The sequence below is a fragment of the Conger conger genome, chromosome 15 (assembly GCF_963514075.1).
Source record: "Conger conger chromosome 15, fConCon1.1, whole genome shotgun sequence".
In the NCBI taxonomy this organism is placed as follows: domain Eukaryota; kingdom Metazoa; phylum Chordata; class Actinopteri; order Anguilliformes; family Congridae; genus Conger; species Conger conger.
Window position 1 is genome coordinate 12,749,641 of NC_083774.1, and position 21,516 is coordinate 12,771,156.

At 39.2% G+C, this 21,516-nt stretch overlaps 1 protein-coding gene across 1 annotated transcript; it reads right to left on the minus strand.

Annotated features, from left to right (window-relative positions):
• Positions 1–4,736: 4,736 nt before the first annotated feature.
• etfa (electron transfer flavoprotein subunit alpha) lies at positions 4,737–19,566 on the minus strand. The gene is made up of 12 exons (XM_061222104.1): positions 19,429–19,566; positions 18,368–18,517; positions 18,138–18,219; positions 17,872–17,954; positions 15,632–15,731; positions 14,612–14,722; positions 14,294–14,395; positions 13,816–13,884; positions 13,499–13,581; positions 8,253–8,318; positions 6,569–6,649; positions 4,737–5,070 (listed from the first exon to the last, which is right to left on the minus strand). Exons 1-12 carry the CDS (start codon positions 19,465–19,467, stop codon positions 5,035–5,037), a joined length of 1,002 nt encoding a protein of 333 aa, XP_061078088.1. The 5' UTR covers positions 19,468–19,566; the 3' UTR covers positions 4,737–5,034.
• Between the last annotated feature and the right edge of the window lie 1,950 nt (positions 19,567–21,516).

The following is a 21,516-nucleotide window of genomic DNA, read 5'->3' on the forward strand; positions in this document are numbered from 1 at the left end:
ACTAGGTGTACAGTTCCTGGTAGACTAGCTCTGCGAACCCTTTGCGTGTGTGGATTAGTGATTACTTGACTTGACTTGTGTATGACTGGATTTTTGTTTGACTCTAGAATCCCTTTTAGCCCTTTTGATTCGTTTGCCGGTTGGATTTTGTGTATGACCATTGTCTTGTCTGACATTTGAAGGAACAAGAGAATTCAACATGCCTCGATTTCCCCATCTTTACTTTCTTTAATCTTTTCCTAGCCTCTCCCGATGGGTGGGGCTGGGGACAAGAAAAGGAAAGAGAAAAATAGGGGATATTTATGAGCCTATGGTACTTCTAATGTAGTTCTTGATTAGTTTTTGAAATTATCTCTCTGTAGAAGCCAGCCATAGTAATTCTTAGAAATAGCTTAAATGTAATGGCACTATCAGGGAAGGAAGTGATGCTTTAAATACAGCAGTTCAGCAAATATTTTATTGAGCTTTTATTGAGATCTTATTCTCCTTAATTTCCGGCTTCAGTGTGTTACAGAAAGCGATTAACTGCATAGGAAACTCTGAAGACAGCCTGACTGTCGGTAGGCTGCAAGCTGCTGCATTTGGTTAGTTGATGTGGAAACTTTGCTACTGCTTACAGGTCAGCATAAATTATTATTTTATGTAGTTTTAGTGATATAATATTTTATTTATATGATTATTTAGTTATTTTTGGTATTTAGATTTCAGTTGTTTTTTGTTTTGGTCACCACTGAGAGACTTGAAAAATAAATCATATACTCACATTCCGACCTTAAAGACAGTGTGTTTGTGTGTGTGTGTGTAGTTTGCAAACTGTATTTCATAGTTAAGGCGAGAGTTAAAGGTTAAAGTTTGGGAAGTCGCCAGTGTTTTACAGCAATAATGATTCAGCTGTATGAACACATTAATGCACCAGTGATGAGCTGAAATCCACATTTTCAATTTGGTGGAACAATGCGTCCTGCAAAATGAATCCGGGGAACTGATATAGATGTGGTTGCGTCAGACCGTGGCTTTTGTCTCCAGGTTATAGAAATGTCCATGTTTTCTGGCCCTCACCCTGGGACTGGTGATCAACACTGGCAGCGGCCTCTGATCTTTCATCTTCCAGGTGCCACTGACACCACTTCCAGCCAACAGGTCTCTAAGGAAATGGCTGCCAGGTAGTCTACTTCACAGGTAGACAAGCCACAAATCTGGCCTGGGCCAATGAATTAAATTAATCAAAAATACTGAGTACAGTACATGGAGGTGGAAATTAAGGTGAGAATGTCTTTGAGTTTTCAGCAACCTTGGACCCAGGACATTTCTGCATAGTGTTTTCTTTTGAGAGACAAGAAAATTAAGTTCATAAGTGTCTTTAAGAAAAAAATTAATTGCTGTGAGCTATTTGGCAAAGGATTTAAAAAAAATGTTTCTTCTGTCCTCTAACAGTTTTAATAATTGAGACCATGCTTTAAATCATGCAACTGAAAAAGAAATCCAGCGCATCACACAACTCACTATACACCAGCAATAGATGCTTACTGAGAGACTCAATATCATCACAGAGGACATCATAAATATAAGTTGCATATTACAATGATTTAAGACCCATGGGAAAACCCTAATGGAGGAAACGTAATAATTTATATATCCAGAGATTAAATAAAAGATTACTGCAGGTTACTTTTAATGTGTCTTTGTATCTTAGTGTGAGCTTCTGAGAGTCTGGGACTAGTGAAGGCATTCCAGAAACCTGCAGAGGACAGGGAGTCCTGTGGGGGCGGGAATATCAAACCAGGAAGTACTTATTTGGGCGTATTAAAAAATACATCAGACTATAGACTTCTGTCCAAAATGTGGAAAATGGGCAAAAACAACAAAAAATTTGTTTTACTTAAATGAATAAGAAATTGTGTTTATATTCCTTGGATGTTGAAATGAATGAATAAAAATCTGTTTTTTTACATTCAGGAAGAAAAAGATTTTTCAGTGGAAAATGAAAAAATACATAAGACTATATATAGTATTATGTCCAAAATGTGGAAAATAGGTCAAAAACTAAATATAATCTTTTTTTCTTAAACAGATAGGAAATCGTGTTTATATTCCTACCATGTTGAAATAAATTAATATAAATGCTTTTTTTTAATTCATGAAGAAAATGATTTTTCAGTTGACAATTAAAAAAATACCTAAGACCTGTAGTCTTATGTCCAAAAAGTAGAAAATGGGTCAAAAACTTTAAAAAAGAAATTTCTTAAACGGATAGGAAATCGTGTTTATATTCCTTGGATGTGGAAATGAATGAATAAAAATCAGTTTTTTGACATTCTTGAAGAAAAGGTTTTTTCACTGGAAAATGAAAAAATACATGAGACTATAGTTTTATGTCCAAAATGTGGGAAATGGGCAAAAAAAATTTTTTTATTTTTTTCTAAAACGTATAGGAAATCGTGTTTATATTCCTACGATGTTGAAATGTATGAATATAAATTCGTTTTTTGAAATTCATGAATTAATGATTTTAAGTGGAAAATGAGAAAATACATAATACTATATATAGTCTTATGTCCAAAATGTGGAAAATGGGTCAAAAACTAAATATGTATATTTTTTACTTAAATGGATAGGAAATCGTGTTTATATTCCTATCATGTTGAAATAAATTAATATAAATGCGTTTTTTGAAATATATGAATTAATGATTTGAAGTGGAAAATGAAAAAACACTTAAGACTATAGTCTTATTTCCAAAATGTGGAAAATGGGAAAAAAATATATATTTCTTTTTTTTTTACTTAAACGGATAGGACATCGTGTTTATATTCCTACCATGTTGAAATAAATGAATTAAAACGCTTTTTTTTTAATTCATGAAGAAAATGATTTTTCAGTGGACTATTAAAAAATACATGAGATTATAGTCTTATGTCCAAAATGTGAAGAAAATGGGCAAGAACTAAATATATATATTTTTTACTTAAATGGATAGGAAATCGTGCTTATTTTTCTACCATGTTGAAACAAATGAATATAAAAGTGTTTTTTTTAATTCATGAATAAATGATTTTAAGTGGAAAATGAAAAAATACATAATACTATAGTCTTATGTCCAAAATGTGTAAAATGGGTAAAAAACTTCAATGGATAGGAAATCGTCTTTATATTCCTACTATGTTGAAATAAATGAATATAAAAGCTTTTTTTTTATTCATGAAGAAAATGATTTTTCATTGGCCAATTAAAAAATACATAAGACTATATATAGTCTTATGTCCAAAATGTGGAAAATGGGTCAAAAACTAAATATATATTTTTTATACTTAAATGAAAAGGAAATCGTGTTTATTTCCCTTCCATGTTGAAATAAATTAATTTAAATGTGTTTTTTGAAATTTATGAATGAATGATTTTTTAGTGGAAAATGAGAAAATACATAAGACTATATATAAAAAATGTCCAAAATATGGAAAATGGGTCAAAAAAAAAAAAAAAAGTTCTTTAACGGATAGGAAATCGTGTTAATATTCCTACCATGTTGAAATGAATGAATATAAATGTGTTTTTTGACATTCAGGAAGAAAAAGATTCCTCAGTGGAAAATGAAAAAATACATAAGACTATAGTCTTATGTCCAAAATGTGGAAAATGGGTCAAAAACTAAATATATATACATTAGAATATAAACATTTTCCTATACATTTTAGTAAAAAAAAAAATGTTTTGCCCATTTTCCACATTTTGTATTTTTTCATTTTCCACGGAAAAATAATTTTCTTCATGAATGTGAAAAAACAAATTTATATTCATTCATTTCGACATGCTAGGAATATAGAAATGTTTTCCTATCCATTTAAGTAAAAAGAAAAAAGTTTGGGTTTTTTTGCCCATTTTACACATTTTGGACAAAAGACTATAGTCTTATGTATTTTTACGCTCCATAAATGAAAGAAAAAGAGTAAAGGAAAAACAGCAGAAAAATTGGAGATTGTTTAATGCAATAGCACCATCAAGGAAACTGCAAGTGGAAGTGATGCTTTAAGTACAGCAGTTCAGCAAGATATTTAATTGAGCTTCATTGAGATCTTATTCTTCGGTTTCAGTGTTACAGAAAGCGATTAACTGCATAGGAATCTCTGAAGACAGCCTGCTGCATTTGGTCAGTTGATGTGAAAACTTTGCTACTGCTTGCAGGTCAGCATAACTTATTTAATGTAGTTTTATGAAGGAATTTTTTTAAACTTTTTCCGAACCTAAGGAAGTGCGTGTGTGTGTGTGTGTGTGTGTAGTTGCAAAACTGTATTTCATAGTTAAGGCGAGAATTAAGCCATCCAAAATCAATCACAAAGTTACCAAGTTTGGCAAGTCGCCAGTGGTACAGCAATAAAGAGGGCAAAGCCAAGAAAATAAAACAATATCCCAGCACCTGCAGTCCCAGGATCCATAACACAGGACAAAAACAAAAAATAAGAATTTTGGATAAATCTCAGTATCTCAGAAGTTGTAAAGGTAACCAAAGTGAACTGGTGAATAATAGCTTGCTTACACAAATCTATAATGCCACTGCCTCTAATGCCACAGCCCTATTAGTGTACCGATTTCTGGCAGTGGTGAAACACGGTTGGTTACTTCTGGTGTCCTGTGGCTCGAGATAACATTTTATTTGGCAAAGACTCCAAAGCAATGTACAACCGTACAACTTGAGAACATGCCTTATGCGAGGAAATTGGAGGCAGACTCGGAGGCAATCATTTATTCAGAAAATGTCATTAAACTTTATTGCACTTTATTGACTTTATTACATACTAAAATATATAAACTGGAAACATCTCTGTCAAACAGAGAAAGCCCACCTCAAATTAGCACAAAATAATCTGACTCGGTCATTCTGGGCATGGACCTCATGAGACGGTCTAAAACAGGATTGGAGCTCTTTAAGGCAGAAGTTTTAATGCTGAAGGAGTAAGGGCAGGTTAATGGCCGTTGTGGTTCCGTGTTGAGAACAACAAAGGATCAGCAGAAGAGCCAGAAGGCGAGGCATGCCACGGATCACTTTTTTAGAGCCTCGGTCATTTCAGGAACAGCCTGGAAGACGAGCACAAGACAAACAATATTATTAATTGTTGTTATATGGCAAAAAATGTATTGGACAGTTTTCCAAGTCCGCAGGAGTGCAATTGGGTGGAACAATGCCACAGAAACCTGGAATAGTGCTGCTCCAAATCCCAGGTCAAGATTATTTCAGCAGTACGAACACATTTATGCACAGTGGTGAGCTCAAATCCACATTTTCAATTAGGTGGAACAATGCGTCCTGCAAAATGAATCAGGGGAACTGATATAGATGTGGTTGCATCGGACCGTGGCTTTTGTCTCCAGGTTATAGAAATGTTCATGTTTTCTGGCCCTCACTCTGGGATCTTTCATCTTCCAGGTGCCACTAACACCACTTCCAGCCAACAGGTCTCTAAGAAAATGGCTGCCAGGTAGTCTAGTCCACAAGTAGACAAGCCACAAATCTGGCCTGGGCCAATTAATTACATTTAATGAAATACCGTACACAGTATTTGTAGGCGAAAATTAAAGCTAGTATTTATTTGGGATTTCAGCAACCTTGGACCCAAGATATTTATGAATAGTGGGGAAAATGAAGTTCAGAAATGTCTGTAAGGAAAAATAAATAGCTGCGAGCTATTAGGCAAAGCATTCGTCTTTATTTCTGTTTTGAGCCACTGTCCTCAAATAATTTAAATAATTGAGACCACACCTTTAAATCATGCAACTGAAAATAAAATCCAGCGCATCACATAATTCGGCATACACCAGCAATAGATGTATCATCAGAGAGGACATCATAAATCTAAGTTACATATTACAATGATTTGAGACCCGTGGGAAATCCCTAATGGAGGAAACTTAATCATTTATATGAATCCAGAGATTTAATAAAAGATTACTGCAGGTTACTTTTAATGTGTCTTTGTATCTTAGTGTGGGCTTCTGAGAGTCTCGGACTAGTGAAGGCATTCCAGAAACCTGCAAAGGACAGATAGTCCTGTGGGGGCAGGAATATCAAACCAGGAAGTACTTATTGGGGCATATTAGCGTTGACCATTAGTCTCATCACTTAATAATTAAAGCCATTAATTAATAACTGCTAAAAGGGAATCGTTTCAAAAGCACTAACATTCCACGACAATCTTGAGACTTCCTGTGAACGAAGAGATTATGAGTAAAATTAATTTGCAATGCATTGTCAAATCATCCAGCTGTTTTATTGGAATACACCAATAAAATGTACCATGCAGACATCAGTCACATTTATTATTTTAACAAACTGTACTTTTAGGACGGCAGGACCAGAAGTGTAAAGCACAATTACTGTTGCATTCTGGGAAGGTAGGATTATTAAGGATGTCTCAACAAACATGCTGATGGTGTATATGGTCAAAAGGTTAGACTTTGATATCACCTGACCACAACACCCAGTTCCACACCCAGTTTTCTCTGCCTCTCCCACCATCTTCCTCAGATGATTAAATAAAATGCAGTATCACCTGCTCTTTAAAAGACAGTATCTCACCTTGAAGAGGTCAGCCACCAAACCGTAGTCAGCCACCTGGAAAATGGGAGCTTCTGGGTCCTTGTTAATGGCCACAATTGTCTGTTAACAAAGACCAAGATGTATAAGGACTGACCTCTCATACACCATAGGATCGATAAACAGAATCGGCACCATCTAAAGCAGACAGGAGTTTGACAAGTTTTACACTCCCTAAATTGATTTTTGTAAAAGCAAGTGAGCACAGAGAGAACAGCACGTAATGACAGTATTTGTTGCAACGAATAATTTTTTGCATGCACAAACAAGGAAAATCTAATACTGTGCATTAATTTGGAAAAAGTTGCCATCAAATGACTTCTATATTGGTGTGAGGCTGTCAAAAAACATCATGAAAAAATATGAATAAATGGCTCTCTGGACAGTTTATTAGCCATTAAACAAGAGAAATATTCCAGAATAAAAAAAAAAAAAAGTAGTAAGTAATTTTGCAAGAATGCGATTACTGCATTTCCTTTGCACATAGAATATGTCACACTGAAATCAATGAGAAAAGCACGACTAAGTGTACAAACTACAGTTGTGCAGGTGCCCAATATTTAGAAGGGATCCCAACCAGAACACACTTTTCCAGGCTCTTTGAAGCAAGGCAAAATTCCAAATAAATTATAAATCGTTCTTTAAAAAGCTTTCCCGGTTCCCTTTAAAAACACACTTCTTAAGTGCACAGAATCCTGAAACGGATTGGCCCACTCGGTAGACAGGATCCACTCAGGAGACCGTTGTCATGGCTACAGAAGTGTTTTTTTTCCACATTTACATAAAACAGTACTCTTCTGGGGAGAGTGTTACTTTATACTCCATTACGGGTAATAAAAGTGGGTCAAGCCCAGGGATGAAAGGAGTGGTGGGGCAAACAACCCAGTGGAGCCACTATAGCTCCAAGACTCACCTTGATGACCTCCAGGTTAAATTGTATTTATTTTTCATTTATTAAATCCCATATCCCATATACAAAACTGAAGAATTTTCAGTTTTTTTTGGCCAGACTGTTAAGAACATGAAGGAGTCGCTAATTTGTTTTCACCTTTTTAACATCCAAGCCACTTCCAAGAGCCAAACTCTATTGCTCAAATAAAATACTACTACATTTGAGCATATTTTCATCCTTTTAAAACTGGATACACGGGTTCTTCTCTTTTATCTGCATGTTTGTTCAATTCCTCGAACCAGATTTACTGGTGGAGCTCACCAGCTGGCTCTGTCCCACATACAGATGAATGTGTTTGCGTTTGTGAAACGAAACTTAATTGTTTTGGTTTATTTATGCAGGCTGAGATCGTTCTCCTGGCACAACTTGGACGGCCCAGGAGAAACACTGACTGGCACTGTACTCACACACGCCTACCCTATACTGAACGTTGCAGCCTGCAAATGAATATATCTGACCAGAGACTTAGCAGATGTACGAGACTGCTTCCAGCCAAAGAACACTTGATACAACAACCTCATATTAAGTTTGAGTTTCCTTTGAAAAGTATGTAAAGCACTGTTCAAACAGCCCTAATGATATGTGCTTCACGCTATCCACTACAATAAGAATTAAAACTACGAAGCTAAATTGTGTCAGACAACTTTGTAGCGTGAAAAATACTAAATACTAGTACATTTAAGAGGAGAAAGTTAGAAAGTTCAGTGAGCATACCTTACTGTCCTTCATCCCAGCCAGATGCTGAATGGCACCAGATATACCAACCGCAATGTACAACTCCTGGAAATACATTAGACACAAATATGACCAATAAACAAATACTCATTCACTGTATATATTAATAAGATCAACTGGTACATATGTGGACTAAACAGTGATAGAAATCTTCCAGAGCAAAGGAACAGTTGGAAGATGATTTATTGCGTCTGACTTTAATTTGGAGGAATACAGAGCAAACCAATTCTGTCAAACAGAAACTCTTCAGGTTCTGTTTGATTACCATTCAGACGAGCAGTACACAAGACATCTGGTGCTTCAAGACCAAGACAGTGAGCAGTATATAAATTAAATTCATCACACGACAATATGAGAAAGGCCCTGTTCAAAAGAATTATAATGCTTTGATATATTTTAATACACAGCCATTTTGTTACATGAACATTTCCGGCTTCATTGCTTCCTTGAACACACATTCGCTTGCCAAGCATAGTCTAATCGGACATGACTTCAGGGCCGTGTCGACTACAGCATTAACCGAGGGGTAATTATGAACGCCCAGGGCTCCTCTACGGCAAGAGCAATTAGTCAGGCAGGGGGAGGACCGAGACAAGAGACTGGCAAGGAAGATTAGCATTATTTTTTTTATTTTTCAGGATTACAGTAAAGCCTGGAATATATCTTAAAGACTAAGAAGAAAAAAAATACCCGTTTAGAAGATACTGTTCCTGTTTGGAATAGGAAACTACACATAGAAGAGGAAGTATTTAGATAATATAACTAGCAAGCCAATATATTTACAGTTGCTTCTATACAAACATTTCACATTTATGAGAGCAACAACTCTATTAAATAGACAGGTATTATAAATAATGTAATGAACTAGTTCATCCTACACAGCGATGTAAGCAGTGTTGGGCTCAAAAACATTTCATAATGAATAGGTTTCTTCTTTATGTTTCTAGTAACTTGATATGATTGAAAGGAATTCAATCATGGTTTATTCAACCTTTTCCTTGTGGTGCTGCTGCCTTGAAGAAAAAATACTCCTTAAGTTCATACAGCATAACATTTCACAGCCAAGCTGTCATTTACCATTATCACTGAATCATTAGGTTAAAAGCACATCTCCTGTGGAAGTGCAATGTCGGTAGCTTGATCAACATCACAAACCAAAGGCGGACCAAAATCCAAGTTTCTTAAATTTTTCTTCTTGGATATAAATATCACACACAAATAAACCACAAGCTTCATATAGCTCAGAGGGAGGACGTAAAAACTAAAAATCACACGAAATGGCACATGAACACCATGGTAGTGCAGGGAATTTCTGATTGGTAGAGCAAGCAATGAAAAAACAATGAAATACTTTTAAATAACAGTCCCATTTTATATATCCCACCTGTGTGTACACTCTACAGAACTATTCTGATAGAACATTCCGGCATTACAAATGAACTTCCACTCTTATCTCTTTTGAAACTGTTAATAACGGGACTATTCACATGAAGTCATTGAAGTGCCATACGGCACGTATAAACACGGGGCCCCCTCCACGTCCCACCTGCACTCAAATCCGTCTACACAGGGCACGTCCCCATGTCCCGGTGCCAGGCAACGCGTTCCCACCCCGCACCTCCCTGCCAGGGCTTTCAGAGGGGCTACGACGGGGCAGGGCCACGCAATTACCCCTAAGAGGGGCGCTCCGGGTGTCTGCCACAGAAAGCAGGGGGCCCCAGTACCACTTCCCCTGCCCCCCCGGGGGGAGCTCCGCAGCGCATCAATTGCTTTCAGCTAAATGCACTCGCATATGAATATTTCAGTACAATTTAATGTTTTCTGGGGCAGTCCCCCGAGAGGCAGAGCATCAATTTGTGAACACGGTTCTGCCGGAGTTAAAAGCCGGGCCCGGGTAACTCTGCATGAAAGGCCCTGTCAATCTGCCACGCTTTCTATTTTTTTTAAAGCCATGGTGGAGCGAAGAAGAAAATAAAGGGTGGGAGGGCAGGAATCCCACAATCCCCCTGGTCCCGAGCTGCAACACAAAAAACTCTAAAGTTTCCCCGTTACAGACTTCTGGAAAGCTTGTTTTGTTCGAAAAAAAGTGAAACGTGTATTCATTTTTCTTCAGATAAAGCGTACAGGCACGCAGGGATTCGGGAAAGGAACACGCAGACGGCGTGCCGCGCTCGGTCAGGTGTCCCCCAGCCCTGGCCGGCTGTGGCAGCTGTCGGGAGACGCAGGGACGGGCAGACGCACCTGCTGTCCTGGCGCTCACAACGCCCAAAGGTGAGCTTGAGCTCCCAGCCCGGGTGTGAGAACACAAGTGCGCTACACGCGACGGGCGCAGTTCCAACCCCCCCCTACCCCCCTACCCCACTCGCAGGGTAAACAAACAGAGCGCCCTGGGTTCAGCGTCCACAAGGCCCAGTCCCTCTCACACACACTTTACACCGTTTACAACAATACAGACAAATGCTTTTTTCACGCCGAAACCTTATCAACTATTTAACGAGAGCGACTAACAATCCATCACTATGGTTTTATAGAAGCGGCTTTGTAGAAGTGGTTGCATTACATGAGCCATGAGAGGTACGGTTACTGTGGGATTGTTGTGTGGTGTGTTTGTTTGGGTAATGTAAGGACACTGGATGACGCAATAACATTGGTGTTGGGCATTGCACTTCTTGGTATCCCAACATGCTCCACACTTTCTCTCCCGTTCCAATGTAATAGAGTCGTAATATAACTTACAACATCAATAAAATGTCCACCCACAGAGCAACAGAGAAGGCCTAATGTCCTACATTACTGCGCTAATTTACTTCCTCATTTCAGGCCTTTCAGGAAGGAAAAGCCAACTGTAATTGTGCTTTCACGTCTTTCCCCACAGCACTTAATGAAATTCTGTGAAGTCATACATTAATAATTATCATGTGCAACCAAAAAAAAAAAAAAACTAAAAAACTAAAAGAAACAAGTCAAAATGAGACAAACTAATATCCTCATAAAAGTGGCTAACATAAATCATATTTTATGTTCAATTTGTAACTCCAAAATCAACAAACTTACCACCCTCATGTCTCCTTTGTTTTAAAAACCAAATTGTACAAAAAACTGGAACAACGTTGAAAAGCACAGAATTCATTTTCCACATCATGAATGCAGTTCTCACAGTCAGACATCTCCGAGCACGCGGCCGTACGTTTGAAGGAGACAAGCGGAGGCGTTGCTCTCCCCATTAGACTTGACACAGAGTCGTGTAAGGGGCTCTAATAAGTTATAACAACGTCGCTGTGTGGTGGTGAGGATTAGGCCCAGAAAGGAAACACGCTCTTCATTTGTAAGATAAAGCAGGCGACAGACAGCTTGGCTTATGAGGGGGTAATGGGCCCGTCTCCCACGGCAAACAATGCAGAAACAGCCCGGGGGCGGCAATCAAAAATTAATATTAATTATTACGTGAATACTGCATTAACTCTGAGGAATTATGAATTATACATCCGCAACATGGTTCTACTTTCAGGGGCCGCGTGCATCACTGTTGGCGCAATTCCGACGAGTGCCGGTTTTGCCAAAATTCGGGATTAGTTCCTCCCGTTGAATCCGACTATACAGAAGTCCTTAGGTCATCGACAGCTCGGATCATCAGCCCAGATAAAACGTAAAACGTTTAAAATTCGATATTGCCGGAAGTTTCTGGTTTGCGGGCTGGGGCGGGCCCACGGTACTTTAGGTATTCCGGCTAATGGATCCGGTGAATCATTAAGGAGCTCGGATCAGTCGCTAGCTACACTTCCAAGAGGCTAAACGGCCCTAATGTGTGGGTAATGACAGCTGGGACGTCCCAGCCGAACAGGATAATGGAAAATTAACCTCTTTAAGTTTATTTGATTTGAAGACGCGAAACGATGCGCGCGCACTGAAGCTGAAAAACATTCGGTGTATTATTTTTCTCTCTGTCATGTGCGGAGAGGCGAGATTATGAGTTAAAATGCCAAAGCATGTTTATCGCTGACAGGAAACCTGTTTGTTTATCGTACAATGTGCACCAATATCCCCGCTGAGGGAGGCCCCGAGTGAGGTGTTGGGTGTTGAGTGAGTGTGACTGGCTGGATCACACAAAACAGACACACACAAACACTTATAGATGCAGGCATACCCACAGACGCACACAAAAACAAACAGACAGAGAGACAGAGAGACAGAGAGACAGAGAGACAGAGGCACATGCACACGGACACGCACACGGACACGCACACGGACACGCACACGGACACGCACACAAACACGCACGCGGACACGCACGCGGACACGCACGCGGACACGCACGCGGACACGCACACGGACACGCACACGGACACACAGACACACAAATAAACACTTATAGATGCAGACATACCCACAGATGCACACAGAACCAGACAAAGACACAAAGACAGAGAGACAGAGACACACACGCACAAAAATGAACACTTATAGATACAGACACACACAGAGACAGACCAAGACACACAGACACACAAGGGCACAGCGAGATTCAAGCAGTACTCAAAACCTAGAACAGAATGAAATTAGCCATGAGCACAACTACACATGGTGTGTGTACACTCAGAGACGGTCAGAAAAAACATTGTCCTACCTCTATTATTTTTACCCATACACCATCAAACAAGTCAGAGTGCCAGCAAATGTCCCATAAATGCATTCTAGTATTGCCATGTAGAGTACTCTATGTTTGTAGAGTTTGAACTCCTGGAATCAAGTCCCATTTGTCTTTGTGTATTCTTCCTTTAATGTCATCCACAATGCAACCCTTGTTTGTTTTTACAAGACATCAAATCAATTTCTTTGTAGAGCAACAGTGAATCTCTGGTTTCATTGCATGAAACAAAGAACCACATTTGTCCTTTATCAATGACAATTAAAAAGTAGTTTGTTCCATGAAGTGATTTAAACCACAACGAAAGACTTAAGTTTGCAATGAATTTATGCTTCCTTTTATACGTAGTTATAACCCAACTCCCATTAACTTTTGCCTGTATTAAAATTAATGTGCCAGAATAACAAAATGTTAATGAGTATCTTGACGGGTTCTATCAAAAACATGTCCTGACTTCAAGGTCCACACAGCCCTGACTGAGGAAATGAACATATTAATATGAACTAATTCTATTAATTATTACATTTATATGATTAATAAAGGATGTCACCAGAGTGAATGGAGTGTGTTTGCTACTTACCGGGGCCACGATCTTGCCGGTCTGTCCGACCTGCATGTCATTTGGGACATAGCCTGCATCAACGGCTGCTCTGGATGCCCCAACTGCATTCAGAATACACAGGGCAACTTATGAATAAAAATATTCGCATTTATACACCGCGCATATCAGAATGCATACACAATAAACCCATGAAGGTTTTTACTTAATGACTGACACACGTGTTTGCAGACACAGTCAGACAGACAGAGAGACAGAAAGAGAGTGAACTCACTCACTCACTCACTCCTACACAGAAACCCGTTGCAAACGGATGGATGTTAGCGCAACCATTTTACCTGCGGCATTCATCTGGTCGGCCAGGTCATAGAGCAGCTTGAAGTTCTCGCCACTTTTCAGCCCCCTGCCTGATTGGAGGAACATGAAACAAACCCATTGTGATTACACTATATTAACACTGCGCTGGCTGAACACCCTGCCAGTTACACTGACTGACAACATCCTGCCGGTAACACTGGCTGACACAAGCAGGACAGTCTCCATGGAAGCAAAACAAAAATTTATATGTAAAAATATTTAACATTAAAAACACACAAAAAAAAAAAAAGGGTCACATATATTTTGTCTCTCAATGTGACATGCTTCATTAGGAGAATTCTGTTTTTGACTTTGTATGTTCTAACACCAGGCCCACCAAATGATTGAAATTATGATATGAACTCCTTAGCTAAGCCAAGAGGGAATGTGCACATATTCTCTGACATGATCTACGCTTTGAATGAGTTTGATGCCACAGAATGAACTGGTGCAGGTTACCTCCAGACACTACCACTTTGGCACTGGTGAGTTCAGGACGGTCACTCTTGGTCAGGTTCTGCTCCAACCACTCGGACACGCCCACGGGAGGACAGGGGGAGACTGAAACGATAGGGGACACTTTAAGGATCAAATGAAATTCCACATGCCATATGGCACACAAGCGTAGCAACCGTAAAATCACAAGAGTGGCACTCTCAAACTTACACCTTCCCAAGCAAACCAAATCAAACCAATCGTTGTCAGAAACAGAGATTCAATATAAATAAATAAAAACCGGGGTGTCCCCCTGCGAGGGGGTGGGGCACAGGGCGATACCTTGTTCAGTCGAAGCGCTGCCTCCTTCCACCGGCGCAGCCTCGAAGGAAGTGCCCCTCACTGTGAACACCTTCACGGTCTCGCTGCACCTGACCGTGCTGAGCGCGTTCCCTGTGAAAGAAGAGCGCGGTCAAACCGGAGTGCAGCTCCACCTCATCCACGCCATCCTTCTCCAAGAAAGGCGCCGGTTAAGACACTTGGTAAGCAGGGTGTATTGTGGGAATCACTCAGCCGCTTGCATTGCTAACAGGCATTCACAGTGTCCTGATCTAAAACTGATCTGCAGCATGTAGCATAGTGGCCGAGGTACATGACTGGGACTAGAAGGTCGGCGGTTCAAGCCAAGGCGGTGTAGCCAAGATCCGCACTGCTGTCGGGCCCTTGAACAAAACACTTAACCCCACATTGTTATAAGGGGATTGTTCCCTGCTTAGTTTAATCAACTGTAAGTCGCTTTGAAAAAAAAAAAAAAAAGCTTCAACTAAATAACAAATTAACTTTTCAGCCTATGCTACACTAGTCATGGAAAGTGGCTGCATTTTAAAGAAAACTGGCTGTAAACAAGCTCAAAACTCCCAAAAACTAAGCACCAAGACCGCACATCCGTGACTGAACAGAGACGAGAGGTTTGAGTCATTAAACTCCAGAGTAGTGTTTTTTCATTGGCTGTGCCCAGATTAAACTTTCAGCACGAGGCCCAGGCTGAACTCCCTCATTCCCCCCCCAGCGACGACCTGACCCCTTGCCAAAAATTAAATGACTAACTTAATTTGGAGCAGTTTACATTTTGTGATTTTTTACGAGCGTGATCACATCAAGCCGGTCTTGAGGGATCCCACTGGGAGGCTTCCAGAAAGGAGAGTCAGGGTCCAAGAAAGAGATAAAGGACAGGGAGTGGCAGGGATCCAAAGTCGAGCCTGCTACACTACAGTCAAAAACACCTTCACTGCTGGAAAACTAAAATATTATGGAAATGTGCCAACTAAATGTGCATACCAGAACAAGCTAGGGGTAACTCACCTGCATAGATGGTTCTGACAAATGTGTCTGGCGATTTGATCTCAATAATGTCTGATATTGGAGCTACATCCAGCTTTGCAGCAACTCTGGGTAGGAGATTCTGGGGGGGGGGGGGGGAATAGTCAATTTACACTTGTTTAATAAAATAATAATAATAAAGTAGCTTAGAAAAAGCATTGTTAAAACAGATCTATTGTTCTTTTTGCTCCCTGGACTTTCCAATTGTATTTGTAGGCCCTTGTGATCACTGCAATGTCCTATGGCATCTCAGCGAATCACAGACAAGACTGCGCTGCATTGCAAACTACAGCTTCTTATCACTCCACAATGTTGTGTCAAGTTTTCCAAAAGAAAATCCAGTTTACTTCATCATTTTTTTTCATCAACATGTATTATATTAAAAAAAGCTGAAACTGGTTAAGTTACTTTATTCAAGTGATAAAAGCATGTCAAAAGACAATACAGACACCATATAGATCATAAACATAAATTACAAAACTGGACGGGCAAGAACTTGCTGATTTTAATCAAAACTTTAGTGCTAAGAAAGGCTTCAACTCCGGACAAACTTCTGTATGAAAATAAAAGGGGAGACGCTAATTAAAAAGTACCCTGTGGAAAGTGATATCTGATAAGTGTATTATTGACAAAAAAGAAAAAGAAACTGAATCCACCAGATTACGACACATTGTGTGCTATGCATTTAGCCCTGCAGGGAAGCCGAGACTAATATCCTGCTTCGGTCAATACCAGTCTGGTTATAATACATAAGATATTGTTTAATGCATCGTAATTCAATTTGAATACCATTAGATCTGTAAGCTGACAGTTCTATTGCAGAATGACAGATTACAAAACTTGTAATTGAGGATAGTACTACACTTATGGCAGACACTCCACTCATGCAAGTGTAATAAGACGCAATGTGAATCGCAGGGCACCACCACACGAGAAAGACACCATCACAAGCAGCCCTGAAGTGAGGGCATATTGCACCCCGCATGAAAAGTACAGAATAGGAACTGCCACTGTGAAATTTAAGAAAATATAATAACATCAAGACTGAAACTGAACACTGGAAAATGTATGAGGAGCCTCTGGTTTCTATGACCTTGGCCTACAACCTTGTGACGTGAAATATCTCTGGACACCATCTGTTTTGAGCTTCATCAAACAGGACTGGCCAAATTAGCAACAAAAAAGTGGCACCCATTTTGTTTTCAGATGGAACCAAGAACAAGGCGACCGCAGACTAAAATTAAACCAAGTACAAGGCCAAAACACAGTGTCCCTTCAACACAAACCCTATGCAGGCCATGACAAAAACCCTACTGTCAGATACAAACAGCATAGCTTCCAAATCATGGGAACGCTGAACCGGATTAGTAAACCGAATCTGGGGGAAAGGTCATCCCTGCAGCTCAGACAGGGGCTCTTCATCTCAGAAGAGGTGGCTTATGGGTGAAAAACAGAGAATGGACAAAAGAAGTACACTGTCGCTGGTGGTTTGTACAAAATTCTCATCTACACCTGACAGACTGAATAAAGCCAATCGGAGGAAACCTGAGAGCCCTACCTGTCTCAGCTGTGAATAAACCATGAAGATCTATGGCTTTCGATCTCAATGCAGCAAAACATTCACATTAGCACAACTGAGAACACAAATAAGACTGTGGGAGCACTTTGTGATTGAAAGTTTAAAATTCATCGATTTAAAAACCCTGCGCAATCATCGTCCATGGTATAATTATTTTTCAATAAATTATACATTTTATTCTGAAAGCAAAAAAGGTTCTTACACTGCCCACTGCTGGATGATTTGGTATTTGTCATTAATGACCTTTTTTTTGATGTTATCAACAAAGTCACTTTTTCTCTATTTTGTTTAACCATCAGCAATGATAGAAAACTGGCTAATTATACAAATATGCTAGGTTATGCTGGTTGTCACTTTACCAGTACCAACTGTACTATAATACTGTAAGGTCATCATGGATTGCAGTATGGCCATGTCAAGACTAAAGGGTAATGTGAAAGCATACAGCTGTGCAGGGGAGAACATGACAGCATTCTGTTCCGCCTGACAGACAGCCTTAGATTTCATGTTGTGGGGCAACATGACATATCCATGCTGTGTGACTTTTCAAATGATTAAATTAAACAATAATGTGAAATTGATAATCATTGAAACTATAAAGATATAATATGATTTCAGGCATACAAAGCACACTTGGTCTTACCTTCCCAAATGCTGAGGCTCCAGCACAGATGTGTGTGAAGCTGAACTGCTGCTGGGTGGCCAGGATCAAGGGAGTCAACTCCTCTGTTTGAGAAACATGCAAAACCTGCACTGAGTTTAAAGACCAACCAGAGGTCCTCGCTCCTGTGCGACCTCCCGCATCCAAATAAATCATTAACATGAAAATCCTAAATGCAACTCTACAGTTGGAGACTGAAAGCCAAAGGTGTCAGTCATCAGTAAAAAGAGACAAATGCATCAAGTCACCTGGCAGAGAGCCTTTGTATGCATCATGCTGTGCCAGCAGAACTTTTTGGACTCCTTTAACTTTGCTGAGCTCTTCTGCGACCTGTTACAGGAAGAACAATGATATGCATAACATGGTGTTGTGGGCATGACTGTGTTTAGTGGCATATTACAAATACCTATTGAATTCTGAACACATATACATCATTAGTTAAATCCTGGTAACTGAGCCTTTAATGAAAGAAACCCACCTTTGTGCAGTCGGTCCCTGCGACCAGACAGGACACCTCCCCACCCAGTCGACTCGCAGCAGTGATGGTGTTAAGTGTAATTGGCGACAGCTTGTCATTGTTGTGCTCAGCTACAACCAAGGTACTCTGAAATCTGTGGAAGAGACTAGACTACAGAAGGGAAAAACAGGAACAAAATGGTCAATTTTCAAAAGTGATAACATATTTATTAAAATGTCTGTTTCAATAACATTCACGGGCATGGACATTATGTTTGCTAGCGGACACGATCAATGAGAAATCCCTTCAAACCAAGCCGTCGTTACCTGTTCTAGCTGCAGCAGAGCATAGTTAATGCAGACTTACATCCGATGCTACAAATTAACGTGACAAGCTACCCGTTTAATCACGCTTCTCGTAATATTGGGTTGTTAGCACTTCGTTGATGAATTGCTCGGGAAGATGAAATTATAGCAGAAGCATTCAAGTACACAAGTGAACTGGCAGTAGTTGGCTAAGTTACAGCAGATGGGGCCATTTAAGGTTTTGCAATCAATTGTTTACATGGTTGCATAATGTCCAAGTTGGACAGCTGTTGTATAGGGCGGCTATACAGGTCAAATAGAGTAGCTATAACGTTAGTTAGCTACGTAGTTAGCCAACGTAACTAGATACATAACCATCTGCTCGCTAGTTAGCATACGTTGCATTACTCCTACTAGCAATGCTCACAAGCTACCTAAATATGTCATTGGGTAACGTTAGCAAGCAAAATAAATCTAATAACGTTAACTGGTTAGTTAGTACAGTGCTTGCCAGTAAGTTGATTTACTCGAGTGGTGTTTCGTCATCCAGCTGCGATAACCTGATCAGTTCAAACAGTTTTAGCGAGGTACAAACTGAACTCGCATTCTACCCACTAGCTAGCTAGCTTCACTCACCTGTCCTCCCCTGACCTCTCGCCTACAAACGCTATGTAACGTTATCTTTATTCCATATGCATCTTGCAACATTTTTGCCATGCATCGTTATTAGAGCAAGTCACTTGCATTTAAAATGTACTCAAGTTGTAGTTAACTCACCACTTGTCTCAGATTTGTTTTGTTAATCGCCTTATACATGATCCACAGTGCCTAAAACTACCAGCAGACAGAGAGCATTCGGGTTTGTTGTGACGTCAGAGCAAATAAAAATGGCGGAACGCATAGAACATCTCCTCGCGCGAGACTTACATGTGGCGCTTCCGTTCATTGAGAAATAGACTTTATATTAGGCCGAAATACAATTATTCACATAAAACTGTTAGGCTGCATAACGTGACTGCAAGAATAGGTTATGCATTCAGTAATAATAGCATAAACATATATTTTAAAATATATTGTAATATAGGATCAATCAAATTGTAAGAAAAATTGTTAATTGGCTTGTTTCTATAGAGGAACGTTTTTTAGTCTAAGTGTGAAACCCGCAATAAAATGTTCCCGACAAAGAATGTTGTAACTAAATAGTGTTTTTCTATGGAATCACAGGGTTCCTTTTGGAAAAATATTTCTTCATTCTGTGTAGACGTGGTAGGCTACAGTTTTTAACTTTTTAAATGTTGGGCTAAATCAGCGTTTCTATTGCAAGTTGTTTCATCAACGTAATCCGATTCCGTTGCCAGTGCTGTATAATTTCATTTATTTCCTTAGCCTACTTGTCTTATTACCCTGAGCTTAGGAAAAACCATCTTTTTGCCAACCGCAGAACAAATTCAAGTTCCCTATATTGAAAAAAATAAATATATATATAAATAATAGAAATATAAATAATAGAAATATGCGCCGTCTCCATCTCAATTTTAGTTTTAAATTCCAAGTTCAATTTGCCAGTTCAACTTCATTCGTTTGCTTACAGTAGCTACGTTTCCCCATTAAAATCCAAGCAGGATAATCGCATGACACCAGTATTATGAAATCCCAGGGTTTAGGCTAGATCAAGGCATTTCAGTAAATCAAGGTAACCTACTTATTTAGATATGAGAGAGCATCCCCAACCCAAATCTTTAACAATATACCTACTCTTGTTGTTCTTTCTTTTTGGGTACTTTACGTCTTCTATTAGGCTTTGCGCGTTTCTTTTTATAGAAACCTAATATGAGCTTGGCTCAAATAAGAAATGATAAGCAATAAGCTACTAACTTAATATATATATACAAAACAATTATATTTCATTGATCAAACATGTTTTATTAATTTGAAAGTGAGTGTCCAGGGGGATTTTTTAAATGCCTACCTACATCATTTAACTGATATAACCTAAACATACCTTCTTTGCGTTATCCTACTACTTAGCCTACTTGATAAAGGTTAATCGGTTAGGCTACAGTTATAAATTGTAGCCTGCGATAACATTCTCCAATTATCATCGGGCCTAGGCCGAGTTGTTTTTGGGCTCTTTAATTGTATCGGCACTGTTGTCAGAATCAAAATCACTCAGCCTATTTTCTCAAGAAAATTCCCTGTCGTTTTTCTGGAGAAAACGGAATTTATCTGTGAATGTATAGGCTATCTCAACGCTTGCTGTAGCGATAGCATAGACTACTCTTGATAAAGTTATTGGGGATACAATTAAATAAGGCACTGTTCATATTTATCAGCATATTTATCCAGCATTGCACTGCGATTAAGGGAGTGGTTTCAATTACTTTGTTATGAGAATTGACCGAATGTCAATTATTGAAAACGACATCCCCCACTAACTGTAATTGTAACTTTAAATTATTTGTGTCTCGGGTGAAGGTCACTGCCAGAGGGGAGGTTCGACGCGAGGTCAGACTTTGACAAGAGGTTCACGTTAACACAAGGGTCGCCCCCGAATTCCGTCTTGTAGGAGATGAGCAACATTTGCTGGAGGAACTGTTACATTGGTTATTTTACCAAATACATCACCAAACTACTTTAAGACGTTTATTCAACTTAATCATAAGAAAGAGCAGTGTTAATGAATACACAAACAAATACAACAAATACATAGGCTAAATACATATACATACATATACATATACTCGCCGATGCGGATTTTATTGTGTTTCCGAGTTCCGATCAGTAGAATGAGAATGTGTCTTGTAACTGTAAAAAACTGAACTTTTTAACTTCCGATTAATTGAATTTATTAGAGAGCGTCATCTC

Coding starts and splice junctions, on each gene's coding strand:
- etfa (XM_061222104.1), bottom strand. CDS start 19,467: ATGTATAAGGCGATTAACAAAACAAATCTGAGACAAGTG. Junction 15,732..17,871: donor GAGCCTCAGCATTTGGGAAG/GTAAGACCAAGT, acceptor CCCCCCCCCCAG/AATCTCCTACCCAGAGTTGC. Junction 5,071..6,568: donor TGGTGGCTGACCTCTTCAAG/GTGAGATACTGT, acceptor CTCGTCTTCCAG/GCTGTTCCTGAAATGACCGA.